We start from the raw sequence: 14,162 nt of genomic DNA on the forward strand, positions 1-14,162 counted from the left end.
AAAAGCAAACATATCATACTGTATTTATATGAGCAAGCACATATTTATGTAATTCATTCAATCTGAATTCTTATTCCAGCTCAGCACACTTTCATGCTCGGAGAAAACTGATGAACAAAGAGGGAAACCAGCAAGGAGGGGTCCACAGTGGAATATACTACGCATCTGTGGGTCTCAAAAGCTGCTTGATAATATAAAATTTCAGTCCTGGCATTGCTCTTAAGAAATTGAAGTATTTACCTAAAAATACACCTGCACTTGAAGTAGCCAGCTGCCATAGGGATGAATTATTTGTGAAGGAAGAATGTAAAAATGGAATAGGAATGCTTTCTAAGAATAAACGTCCACAGAGATCCAAAGCTGGCCCTTTGTCATTTTTTTTCCAAACCTGGCAACTTTGAATTGCTAAAGCCACTCATCTTAAAGTTGCCAAGCTTGAAAAATGCTCTCCTAAATTCCCCATGGAAACAGGTTCATGGGGATATCTTTCATAATACAATCACAAATGGGAACAGATGTTCCAGTGCTAAATAAGACAGTTGTTAAATGAATCAGATCTGATTTTATTACTTTTGTCATGGTTATTGAGCGAATCACTATTGTTGTTATGTGAATCACGCCATTGTTAAGTGACTCCGGCTTCCCCCATTGAGGTTGCTTGTCAAAACCTCATCTGGAAAGTTGCAAATGACAGTCACATGACCCCAGGATTCTGCAACCATCATTAAATACATGCCAGTATCACCTATTCAAATTTTGGTCATGTGACCATGGGGATGCTGCTACATTTATAGCAGGGGTGAAATCCACTTACCTTTGCTAGCCATTTGTTAGCGATGTGAGCGGGTGCAAGCGTGCGTGTTTGCTTGCTTCGCTCTCGCCAGAGGTGGGTTCCTACTGGTTCAGACTGATTCAGACAAGTAGGTAGTAACTCGGCCTGCCACACCCCCAAATTGGTTCTATTGGTGGCATCATATTCACCGCCATTTTATTTTTTGCTACTGTGCGTCCCTGAGCAAACCAGTAGTAGCAGAACCCGAACCCACCCCTGGCTCGCACGTGCCACCTCTGCGCATGCACAGGACTTTCCATGCATGCACAGTGTCAAAAACCAATGTGCTGACACCCAGGCAGGTGGGCGGAATCTGCTACTGAGCGCACCTGAAAGGTAAGTAGAAAACCATGGGGGGGGAGGGTGGAAAATCCGCTGAGCCATGCAATTTAGATTAGCTAGGTAGCAAGTTATCCTGCCTTCTAGCTAATATAAATAGCTTGTCACAGGTGATCGTCAGAAATACCAGTTCGCCCGAAACGGTTTAATTTTTTTTTATTACTGGTTCAGGCGAACTGGTAGCATTTTTACTACAGGTTTGGGCAAACCAGTCTGAACTGGTAGCATTTCACCCCTGATTAATAGGTGTGAGGACCAGTTGTAAGTCACTCTTTTCAATACCATTGTAACTTTGAAAAGTTGCTAAATTTATTTCTGTACTTCATGGACTACTTGCATTATTTTTAGCCCTACAATCATTCCTTATGCTGCTTCAGATAAGAAATCCATTTATCTCAGAAAAAGAAGCCTCTGTTTTGCTATTTGCTTTTGGCTGCATTGAAGCCGAAGGGGAGGGGGGGATGGTATTTGGGAGGGGAAGTTTAAGTACAGGAGAGATTGTAAACGGGAGTTTTGGTTTCACCGTCTGCTGCGCATGCTGGAGATTAGTGCCTGGTGTCGGTCAAGGCCAATCGTCTTGCATACTAACCTGATGATGCTCCTTGAAGATGGAACTCACATGACACCTAAGGGATTTGCAGATTGGACACTGGGATGCAGGTTACCAGGGGGATGGGGTTTGGTCACATATTGATATGTATGATTTTGTGCGCTTTTGCCTCAGATCTTGCTTTGTTTAGCTGCTATCTTTTCATAACCAGTAAAAGTATTCTTACATCTGCAAAATGGAGTTAAGCAGTTTCTTTCTTGGTTGCTGAGGGAGGCCGGCTTGACAGTTCTAGCCGTTTTTAACAGTTGCATATTTAAAAATACTTTTAGTCATTGGCATGTGAGACTCGTGTACCCATTAGTGTGAATGTCCAAACAAGTCATCTGTTTTTACCCCCCAAAATGCAAAGTAAATTCAAATATATTATTTTCAGGAAATGTGCAAACCTCCATGGGTGGGAAACAAGATATTTTGTTCAATGCCTACTTAAAGGGATCAATTTCGCCTGCTAAAGTTCAGTTTTTCAGCCTCTCACCAATAGATGTGAGCCTAGACGTCATTATGGATTCTGATTCATTTCATCTGTAGCCATCAGACACGCTAGCTAGAGCTGATATAAACATCCATAACATTAAACTTACTGGCCTTCCCTCCCGTATGGCTTCTCTCTCACCTTTCAAGTGAACCCAAATCATCCTAATACATACTCTGCTAAACATAGTTTAGCAAAAAAACTACAAATAGCCGTATTCACCATAAATCATGGGTTAATGGGTAGAATTGCATTACACTTAGCACTTAGATTTATATACCGCTTCATAGTGCTTTTACAGCCGTCTCTAAGCAGTTTACAGAGTCACTTTCTTTCCCCCAACAATCTGGTCCTCATTTTACCGATCTCAGAAGGATGGAAGGATGAGTCAACCTTGAGCCTGGTGAGAATTGAACTGCCAAATTGCAGTCAGCTGGCAGTCAGCAGGCCTGCATAATACAAGGTATTATGGTTGGTCATGTTTCTTATTCTATATTCTTTTTGTGTGGGAACAGCAAAATAACCAGTACAGTGACATAAAATAAAATGAAGTGCCATTATACTGAGGGCACTAGGTTTCAAGGATTAAACATGAAGTTGATAGAGCAAACAACACAGAGGTGCATTCTGCAAGCCATCAAATTTATTGTGTAATAGAAAGTGGTGTTCTGAAATCCAGAGACCAATGGATCAATAGCTTTTAATTCAATCTGGTCACAAGAATCTTGATCCGTAGATCTGAAAGGGACGTTCAGGTTGCTGAAAGGCACAGGAAACATCTATATGAAACGGCACAATAGAAAAAGGTCTGATGCAAAATTGGCATCTGCTGACTTGGATTACAAGCTTTTCCAATCTGGCTCTTACTGTTTGGAACAGACTCACCGTTTATACAGGGTGGGCTTCAAAAATGTTAGCAATGGGTTCTCTGCCTGGTTGCTGGGTGGGTGTGGCCCTGGTGGGTGTGGCCTAGCTGGCCTCCTGCACCACAGGGGGGGCATTTTCACCCTCCCGGGGCTCCAGAAGATTTCCTTGAACCTCTGGGAGGGTGAAAATGGCCTTCCTGGTCTCCAGAGGCCCTGCACTTACCTGGCATCCAAAACAGTTCGTTTGGAGACTCCTGGGAGTGGTGGGGCAGGATGGGTGGGATGGGCAGGGCCAGCCAGGGTTGGGATTTGTGGGTTCGCCGAACTGGGCAGATCCTTAGTTAGAAGATCTTCCGAACCCGTGCAAACTTGGAGCAGCCCACCCCTGCCTTTGTATCTATAAATGCATTTGTTTTCTGTACTAAGAAAAGAGAAAGAGACGAAACTAAGCTTAAAGCTTTAGTTTAACTAAGCTTTTGTTAAATTTCTTAATTAAACATCTGCAGAAATAATTGCAGTAAGTCCATATGCTCATCAGCCTAGATCCCAAGAACAACTAGTGATGGAATAGCAACTGAAAGCAAGCAAATTCTATCAATCTTTGCTTTCTCTGAGTCATTCAGCTGAATTCTGAGAAAACATTTTCCATTCCCTCCTGTGACAGGAAATTCAAAATTACCAAATATTTCTCCTTCCTTCCTTCCTTCCTTCCTTCCTTCCTTCCTTCCTTCCTTCCTTCCTTCCTTCCTTCCTTCCTTCCTCCCTCCCTCCCTCCCTCCTTTCTTTTTTTCTTTCATTCCATCCTTCCTCCCTCCCTCCATTCTAACCAGCAAGACCTTCACAGTTTCAGCTCTCCATGTGGATACACTGCTTCCAGAAATATTAAATTCAGGACATTCCATGGTCTTATATTAAAATAGTACCATATTCATTATGCACATTCAGGAGTTACAAACCTGTTAGTAGTCTTCTGTAATTAACAATGGCCTTGTTCTACACTCGTTCCACGACATGATTTGCCCCCAGATCCAGGTGCAGGATTATTACACTGTCTTGTTCGCTGACGTTCTTTATTCTGACATGTGGACCAGTTAGACCAGCAGTTCCAGTTCCCATCAATGGCGATTTGACCTGGATCAGGATCAAAAAGAATTTGTCTAACTTCAGAACATTCAGAATTTTAGAAATAACTTTGCCTTCCTTCAGAATCTCACAATCATAGAGTATTATAGATCCCCGGTGGCGCAATAGTTAGAATGCAGTACTGCAGGCTACTTCTGCTGCCTGCCAGCTGCCTGCAATTTGGCAGTTCAAATCTCACCAGGCTCAAGGTTGACTCAGCCTTCCATCCTTCTGAGGTCAGTAAAATTAGGATCCAGATTGTTGGGGGCACTATGATGACTCTGTAAACCGCTTAGAGAGGGCTGTAAAGCACTGTGAAGTGCTATATAAGTCTAAGTGCTATTTCTATTGCTATTGCTATTGCTATATTTTAATTGTATGTTGATTGGGTATTTGGGCTAACTATATTGCATAAATCCAAATCAACCAATACAGTTTCCCCCCCAAAACATTGATTAACAATGCACTGTGTAATTACATTTGAACTGTTCTATAGACCTATAGTTACAGTTGCAATTCCTGCTCAGTTAAAAATAATTGGTAATATAGAGGTAACTCTCTATTATATTTTATTTGTTTATAATGTACTTTTCTAGGGGCCGTCACTTGCAGTGGCAAATTACTATTATTTTTCAGCTCTTATCATGTCTATAGACAGTCAACCAGTAATCTGTTTCAAAATGACTTGCCCCGTGTTGAGAAAGAAAGAATCTCAACATGTACAGAACGACTGTGAAGAATTTTCTAGGCACCTGACAGTCACTCCAAGTTAGACTTAAAATGGGCAGTTGCAGATGAATTGACTGAGACATGGTTTTGCCCTAATATCTTGGAAGAATCTAATCTACATTCCTTACACTCCTTATGCTCATGTAATTCTTTGGTGCGTAGACAGGATTCTCAGGGCTATAAATCCAAACACCTGTACATTAGATCCATGTCCCTCTAGATTAGTTAAGAGCTCCCAGGAAATCCCATGTGCTTGGATCTGAGTCATGGTGAATTCATCCCTAATGGACAAGGAATTTCAATCAGCATTGGAGGAGGAGGTAGTATACACCTTCCTGAAGGAGCCATAAGCAAACCACAAAAGATACATCACATTGTGGTTCAGTGCAATATGCGAACATCTATTTGAGCCTCCGCCTTGAAACTCGGCCTCCAGACTCATGCGTTCCTATTATTCCCCTTCACCTTACTTACCAACTCTTAATTTTTAACTCCTGCCTTCCAGTCCTAACTTCCCTGTGATCACTGTTTGCAACCTTCCCAGCCAGCATTCGATGAGCAAAGTCAACAGAGGAAGATAAATTTGCTTAACTGCATCATAAAATCTGCCGGGACTTGAGCAACTAAGCTTGCTTAACAACAGAAATTCTGCTCTCAATTGTGGTCATAAATTGAGAACTGCATAGCTCTTTTTTTAAAATTTCAGAAGACAGGATGGGTTAACGCCACATAATTAACTTTTGTACGTTTTGTATAAGTCTTGTATATTTGTAAATAACACACCAGAGCCAAAAGAGTCATTAAAATATATGCTAAGTCACTGAATGACTTCTAACCTGGTATGAAAGTTGACTTGGGTATTTCACAGGCCTCTCCCTTGTAAAATGGAATGCAGGCACATTCACACTTCCCTTCTATCAGCATCGCCGTCCCACCATGCAGACAAGGTTGGCATTTGCATACGCTGTATTCAGCCTCGTAATCCTCTACAGCTAAGTCCAGATTTTCTTTTTTTCCCCGAGAGTCTGGGATTTTCAGCGGTACAAGTTCCGAAATTGGGGTTAACTGCAGAAATATTTAATGCACTTTTTCAGTTTAAATAATTGTTTATCATTATTACACGGTTCTGTACATAAAGAAAATACGGACTATAGCACTTTATCCTGAGAAGACCCATGTTTTCCTACAGTTATATTTACCTCTCCTCAGTAATTGATTCTTTCAAATGCAGATTTTAGTGGTTCATTTTACTTCAGATCCATCATTAATATCTGTAAAGTGTCAATCTTTCTATCAAATTCCCAGTAATTCTATCACGATATTAGAGATGTCTGTGAGGGGCTTTAGAAGTAGGCCTCAGGAAAGTAGCGCCATCAAGATAGGGCAAGAGATCAGCATGTCCACTTAGAACAGGGGTGTCAAACTCAATTTCATTGAGCGCTGCATGAGGGCTGTGGTTGATCTTGGGGGGGGGAAGGGGTGCATGGCTGTCTGGTGGTGTGGCCAACTGGGTGGGTGTGACCGTGTGGGCAGGGCTAGTTTGATGCCACTCCCCAAACTGCTGGCATGTTTCCTCTTCGCCTTGGGTAGATCAGGCCGAAGCCACGTTGGCCTGATCTTTCCATTTCACATTGGGTAGACCAGGATGGCCCTGCAGCCGGATGTAACCACATTGCGGGCTGGATCCAGCCCATGGACCTTGAGATTGACATCCCTGACTTAGAACAATTTTATTTTATTATATATTACAATTTAAAATCAGAGAAATGTTGTTTGAAAACTTTAAGTACTTTAAGACATAACTTGTTGAGGTGAAATTTTGTCTACACGATGCATATGGTTTGGATTATGAGATTAGGATAGCTGGAACTTTTCAACTAGGATTCTAATGCAAATGATATGAATACAAAACTGCTGCTGAGGCTAGTTGTAGAAATAAAGTTTATTTAGAAAACTAAAATAGGAGTCCATAGATTTCAAAACTCTTACATGAGGTCCCCAATGAAAGATTGTTGCATAATTATAACCATAAATTATATAAATGCATATAGTTATAAAAGGAATAGAATAGGACCTTCTAGTCGTTCATTCTCTCCCATTTCATGCGATTAATGTTACCATAAATTAAAGTTCATGCTATTTTCCTCTTAATTCCACATACTTCTTTCTTCAGGTTCTGTCTAATGTTTTGGAATGCAACCCAAAGAAGGGCTGATCATGGTCCATAGCTCTAAAAAATTACATTCTTGTGAAGTAGAAGGTAACAAAGAACTAGGCAAAGGCAAGAAGGAAGGAAGGAAGGAAGGAAGGAAGGAAGGAAGGAAGGAAGGAAGGAAGGAAGGAAGGAAGGATTATTAGGAAGTCCCAGGATTTTTGATCAGAATGTAAAGTGAAAAACATCCTGAAAGAAAGCTAGTTGTAGAAATAAAGTTTATTTAGAAATGCAGCCATTCCTAGAAAACATCATAGAAACCACAGCAGCCAAACTTCACTGGAGTCTGGCTTTAGCTTTACTTGATCAAAATCTTTGACTCAGAAAAGTTTGCAACCTTTAAAATATTTCTTCTAGAAAGAGAAAACCTCTTTCATTTGTGGGTTCACATTTATTGAAAACTTCTCCAACTTATTTATAGATAGAAGAAAATCCTCTCACCTCTTGTCTTATCACTACGGGAGCTTGAGGTAGTGTAGCAGCCCATTCGACATAGTTTTCTACATCAATTAGCCTGACATTTGATGAAAGCAACTCATTCAACTTGGTCAAGGTAGCTGTTGTCCCACCTTGAATCATAGAGACTACATCTTGGATAACCCCACTCCGCCTCACTTCATCAACTGGCGGAGAAAAAAAATGGAAGTGAAATAATACAAAGAGTAGTCTTAAGAAAACCATTTTTCTTGGGTAATAAAAAGAGGTGGTGGTGATGGTGATGATACCAGCAACTGAACATTCATTTGATTTGATTTTTTCACTTTCACTTGGAAGAAAGGAAAATGATGATGTTGGTTATAGTTGGAAATGGATTACCTAAGAGTTTCTGCCAACTACATTTGCCCAGATTAAGGAAATTCAATATTTCTACATTCATTGGTATCAAGCGATTTTCTGGGATTATCTTCCAGGTGGCATGGTGTTGCCTATTCCATCTTGTACACTGGTGATCCAGAGAACCAATGTATTATCCAGAAATTTCTGCTAGAATTCCATGGTGCCTAAATGACCAGGCAATCTTTTAGAATACGCATCTTGCTCAGCCACTCTTCAATTATTGCATGGTTTAGAGTAGGAGTCCGCAACCCATGGATTGGCACTGGTCTGCAGCATTCCAGAAACAGTCTGAGCAAACAAGAGAAGCCCCATTCACAGGATGAAGGCAACACCTGAAACTATGCCCCCTTTGGTTCATGGGAAATCCTCTCTCCGCAGAACTGGTCCCTGGTGCCCAAAAGATTGGGAGCCACTGATTTAGAGACATAGAGATGCTGTGCTTCTAAAGACGCTTTCACTTTCCTTTTTTCCACCAATGCCTGCAAGCCAGCCTTAATGTCAATCTATGGGCTGACAACACACATCCCATGACAGCACATATCCCATAAATCTACAAAATGCAATCAGATTAAATGGCCCCAATTTGACAACATGCTAGCAAGTTCTAGTCAGTTTTTCAGATGTTCAATGGTATTGAAGTCTTTGAGAGGTTAAGACCATGCAACATCCCATCCTGCTCCTGCCAGAGATAATATAGAAGTATGATCAATGACATCTCAATCTCTTATCCAGGTTTGAATCCTGACTGAGAAGGGTCCAGATGATTCACTTGGTGAGTTCTCTGGAGCTACCATACAACTATCTTCTCCATCAATTTCAGCCTAAAGGAAAGGCTACAGCTGGACAAAAATGTCCAGAATAGTTAGTCCATCAATGGTCTCTGAAGGAAGAGTTGGACCATCATCTTCTTTACAGCTGGTAGACAGCCCCCCCTCCCAGGGAATTTATTATTATCAAGACCCAACAATACATTATTTCTGTGAAAGAGCAGACTACATACACAATGACATTCATCCTGATTGGATAATCTGATCAGGTTACATGGCTGCTAATATGTTACCTGAAACTGCAGCAAGATTGGTCTGAGAGTACAGTTCACTTCAGTGGGTTCCTACCGGTTCGGACTGGTTTGGCTGAACCGATAGTGGTTTAGCAGCCTAGATAGCTGGAACCGGCAGTGACCCAGGCCTGCCACGCCCCCGAACTGGTTCTTCTGGTGGTGCCTACAGTGGCACCATCTTGTTTTTGGCTTTTGCACATGCACAGAAGCATTTTAATAGTACTGCACATGTGCGTGCTGCGCGCATCAAGCGCACACATGCACTGTGCAACCACGAGCAAACCGGCGGTAGCAGCTGCCGGAACCTACCCCTGGTCCACTTCTGCATAGAACATGACACACCATACGCAGCATGTGAAACAATCACTGTCAAAGCAATTGTCAATTTGCTAGCTGGAAAACCATTCTCCCCAGATTCATGCAGAAGCAGTTTGGCAAAATAAGTCTTGCAATATACTAAAACTGTGAAACTGGTAAATAAATACAGCACCCACACTACGTTTATGTATTGTTAATTCTAATGAATTCATTTTCTGGGTGTTCGGAACAGCCTCTGGCATCAGGCTCAGAACTGGTTAGGTGCAAAACCACCTGGTAACATTGGGCCACTCATTCTGGGAAGAAGATAATGGAAAACCACTTCCCAAAAAATTGCCAACAAAATGGCAGGAATAATCCAGGCAGGAGTCAATACTGAACAAACAAAAGAAACGAAAAAACAAAAAAAAACCTGGGTGCTCAGTTCAGATTCAGCCAATATTTAAAGTGTTGTCACTGATATTACACAGTGATGTGCATCTTATCTTTTCTTCCTCACCTGAAACCAGAAAGGCATGGACAAAAAGAGTGACATGCTTTACTTAGTGATAAACAAATCCCACTCTCTCTCTATTTTACTGGATTTGTCTTAGCTCAAAATTTCGAACTGTTTTACAATGCTTAGCTAACCTTGGCTGTTCATGAAAAAGCTACATGGGGTTGGATATGATTAGTATTTGGGCAAGAGACTATGAGGAAATGCCAGGGTTATATACTAGATTGGAAAGTTTAAAAAAAACCACCCAGGAAGAAAACAGTGCCAAATAATCTTTGTTGCTATAGAGAACAAGCAGCCTGTAGTAAGAGTTGAGCTTAGCTGTAAGAAGGCTCAAGCTAGTAGTATACTGTGATAGTATATATTTTTCTTAGGTAAGGTAAAGGTTCCCCTCGGACATATGTGCTAGTCGTTCCCGACACTAGGGGGCAGTGCTCATCTCCACTTCAAAGCCAAAGAGCCAGTGCTGTCCGAAGACATCTCCGTGGACATGGGGCTGACATGATTAAACACCGAAGGCGCACGGAAAGCTGTTACCTTCCCACCAAAGGTGGTCCCTATTTTTTCTACTTGCATTTTTACGTGCTTTCGAACTGCTAGGTTGGCTCACCCCGTTACGCAGCGCTAGGGATTAGAACCACTGAACTGCTGACCATTCTGATCGACAAGCTCAGCAACTTAGCCACTAGGAAATAAAATGCAGTTAAAACATACTGTAGCATGGGAAATATAAAATCCACTATGTCAAACTGCAGGTGGATGGGTGCTCTGCGTAGGTAAGGATTACAAAACTAATTTTATTTTATTTTTTAGTACATAACTAAACGAAGGTTTGAAATACACAAATCCATATTAAAGAAGAAGAATGGAAATAGATTATGTTGAGCAGGGAATAAGTCAAATTTGCCAATAACACACACACACACACACACACACACACACACACACACACATATACAGAGGGCCTCTGGTATATGTGTGATGAGAGAAAATTCAAAGTAGTATATACACACACACACATACACACACAATTCGCAGCAGATACTTCCTTCTTTGTGTCGCTATCTAGGATTGAACTCTCAATCTTCCTAGTGACAGGCAAGACTCACCACTAGGCTACCACACCGCTCATTATATATTATATTATACTGGCATTAATGTGTATATCGGTATTGTTCATTACTTAATGTGATTATACAGCATGTGATTGATGTGTTCCGGCAACACCTCCTAGTTCTTGTATGAGGGATATAATGTGCCAATCAATAGGCAAACTTGGGCATCAAAATGTCAGAAGAAGGTAGCGTGTGATGTACTCACCATTTTTAAATCCACCGGTTTTACACTGGTTAGCTTTAATATTCGCTGTGGCTTCTGCAACATCTGCAGTGACAGTAATTCCTAAATTAAAGCCTAAGCATTCCTTTACATCCTCTACAGTGCGTCCTGAAAATAGGGGCAATAAAAATGATTAGAGGTTTACACAATTGTTATACAGAAAATATGCTGTCAAATTCCTGATTTTATATCCATTGGAAGAAGTTGCAAGGTGGGAAGTATTGGAGATTTTTTTTTTAACTTTGTGACCCTTTCTTTTTATTCCCCCGCCCCCACCCGACATGTTTATTTGTTTTTCAGATGTCATTGCTTTCCTAATAGCTGCTTTCAGGGAAACAGTGGTAGCTCTTACTAGAGATCTGAACCAGTAGTGGGTGGCGGATTCCGTTCCAACCGGTACAGTTGGAATGGGCTTGCCGGCATCCACGTGAACACGTGCAGCGCTTGCATGCATCTTGGCGCTTCTGCGAGCCTCCGCGATGCTCCAGCTGCTCAGCAGAGCATCGCGCAGACTCTGTATGCGCTGTGCAGGTGCATGGAAGCGCTGAAGAAGTAAAACGACAGTAAAAAGCGAGGCCAGGCGGGTGGGCCCTCCGGAGGACTGTACCGGAACAGTATCCAGTGCTTCGGGCTGCCTCCGGTACGCCCATACTGGGGCATACCGCCGGCAACCCACCACTGATCTGAACCAACCTCTAATATAAGAGTTCTCAAGTAACTGAAATCTTTGGCATTTGGGCTTTGTTATTGCTTTTAATGTAGGGTACCTAGAATTCCTTTATTGTAAGATGGGAAGGAAGGAAGGAAGGAAGGAAGGAAGGAAGGAAGGAAGGAAGGAAGGAAGGAAGGAAGGAAAAAAGAAAGAAAGAAAAAAAGAAAGAAAGAAAGAAAGAAAGAAAGAAAGAAAGAAAGACAGACAGACCATAGGCTTAACAAAAGGTGTTCCATGTGGGACAGTGCAGTAATCACTTTACCAATGGTGAGGTGTGAAATTCAGAGGCTAATGCCAGGCCAGGTACCACCTCAGCCTGACCATGGGTGCTCTCAAGCCAGGGATGGACTGCTAAAGGCTTCCCCGGGCTCAGGAGAACCTGTAGCTAATATTATGAGTGATTCAGAGAACCTCCAAATCTCACCCCTGGCTGGCCTCGCCCACCATGCCCGACACTCCACCACGCCCCTCCCAGGAGTCTCCACACGGCCTATTTTGGATGCGAGGTAAGTGCAGGGCCCACGTGGAGGCTCGGGGAGGGGAAAACCGGTCTCCCAGAAACCTCTGGAGCCTGGGGGAAGCAGTTTTCGCCCTCCCAGAGACTCGAGGAAAGCCTCCAGAGCCTGGGGAAGGCAAAAACAGCCCTCCCTCCATGGTATAGGAGGCCAATTAAGCCACACCCAGCATGGTCATGACCACCCAGCAACCAAGCAGAGAACCCGCTGCTGAAACCTTTGACGCCCATCCCTGTCTCAAGCAGTTTGCCAGGTCACAAAAAGGCTGCCATGATGCACGTGGACAGTCATACAACATCCATTTATTGAAAAAGAGACTTACTACAATGTCCCTACAACCCTTTCCATGTTTCCAGGACAGATTCTACACTACTGATTGATTGCCTGTGGAATTATTTATTGCCACAGGGCAGATGTGGGGGAGGGGATTCCCAACCAAAGCTGCATCCTCTTAGAATATTTTCTAAGAAGATACATGAAACTGAGAGGAATTCAGGGTAGCATGCCTTGGATGGATGGATGAGGGCCTACCCTCAGCCCTTTTAATCTTCTGTAATTTTTAGCATTCTAACTTTTAAACTCTGTTTTTAATATTATTTTTAGCAAAGCCTCTTTTTATTGTTTTTGTTTGTTAAGAGCAGAGTCACTTAAGTAAGATGGGTGGTATGTCAACTTCATAAAGAAATAAATTGATGAATTTAATTTGAGGGAAATCATAATGATGGATGCTGGCTCTTATCATTTAGTCAGCCTAATTATAATACATATATTTATTGTAACTAAAAAGAATTCAAAAAGGTTAAAATCATGTGAAGCAAGCACCAAGGGTTGTAAGTTTTTAGGGGGAATCCCATCTAGTTGTCTTTGAGGTGTAGAAGTCAACAATAAAATTAACAGTGACTCAATATAAACACCCTAAGCTGCAATTGATAGCAGTGTTCCGATATCTGAGGGGCTGCCCCAAAGAAGCGGGAGTCAAGCTATTCTCCAAAGCACCTGAGGGCAGAACAAGAAACAATGGGTGGAAACTAATCAAGGAGAGAAGCAACCAGTGTTGGGATTTGTATAATTAAACAACAAATTAGGGTTCTCTGCCCTAATGACCAGCTGGGTAGGTGGGACTCGGTGGTCATGTGACTGGGTGGGTGTGGCCAATTCAATGTCACTCCTGTTGATGGGCACTTTGCTTTAGATGTTACAATGTAATAAGGGTTAACCGGAGAGGCAGTTTCTGTAAGCAGGGCAATTAGGCTAGAAACAGCACCAGAATGTTTCCTTTCTGCCTTCCTTACAGGATTAGCCCTGTAAAGTAGGACAAAACAAAATAAGATTTATTTTTATTTAACAACCGGTTCTCCCAAATAGGTGCGAACTGGCTGAATCCCACCACTGGAAGCAACCTAGAATTAAGGAGAAATATCCTGACACTTAGAATAATTAATCAGTGGAACAACTTGCCTCCAGAAGTTGTGAACACTCCAACACTAGAAATTTTTAAGAAGATGCTGGATAACCAAGTGGAGTAGGGTTTCCTGCCTAAGCAGAGGATTGGACTAGAAGACCTTCAAGGTCCCTTCCAACTCTGTTATTCTATTCTATTCTAATTGGTACTCTGAACCAATCCAAGTTGAGGTTTTTGAAGTTTTAAAGAACACAGTGTTATGGTCAGAAATCAGTTGCTCTGATTGTCAGCTATGCCATTAT

The 14,162-nt window shown here is 42.0% G+C and overlaps 1 protein-coding gene across 2 annotated transcripts in view; it reads right to left on the reverse strand.

The window, feature by feature from the left end:
* Positions 1–2,874: 2,874 nt before the first annotated feature.
* The window catches only part of LOC309385546 (complement component C9-like), a 28,736-nt gene continuing 17,448 nt past the window's right edge, over positions 2,875–14,162 (reverse strand). The window contains exons 8-12 of one of the 2 annotated variants that reach the window (XM_081940090.1): positions 11,214–11,339; positions 7,624–7,805; positions 5,807–6,035; positions 4,076–4,250; positions 2,875–3,012 (exon numbers count right to left, since the gene is read on the reverse strand). In XM_081940090.1, coding sequence (XP_081796216.1) covers positions 4,096–4,250; positions 5,807–6,035; positions 7,624–7,805; positions 11,214–11,339 — 692 coding nt within the window. In that variant the 3' untranslated portion in view covers positions 2,875–3,012; positions 4,076–4,095. Of the gene's footprint in view, positions 3,033–4,075; positions 4,251–5,806; positions 6,036–7,623; positions 7,806–11,213; positions 11,340–14,162 lie in introns of both variants that reach the window. The other variant, XM_081940089.1, reaches the window with a different exon arrangement.

Source organism: Natrix helvetica, assembly GCF_964273705.1.
Source record: "Natrix helvetica genome assembly, chromosome: 2".
In the NCBI taxonomy this organism is placed as follows: domain Eukaryota; kingdom Metazoa; phylum Chordata; class Lepidosauria; order Squamata; family Natricidae; genus Natrix; species Natrix helvetica.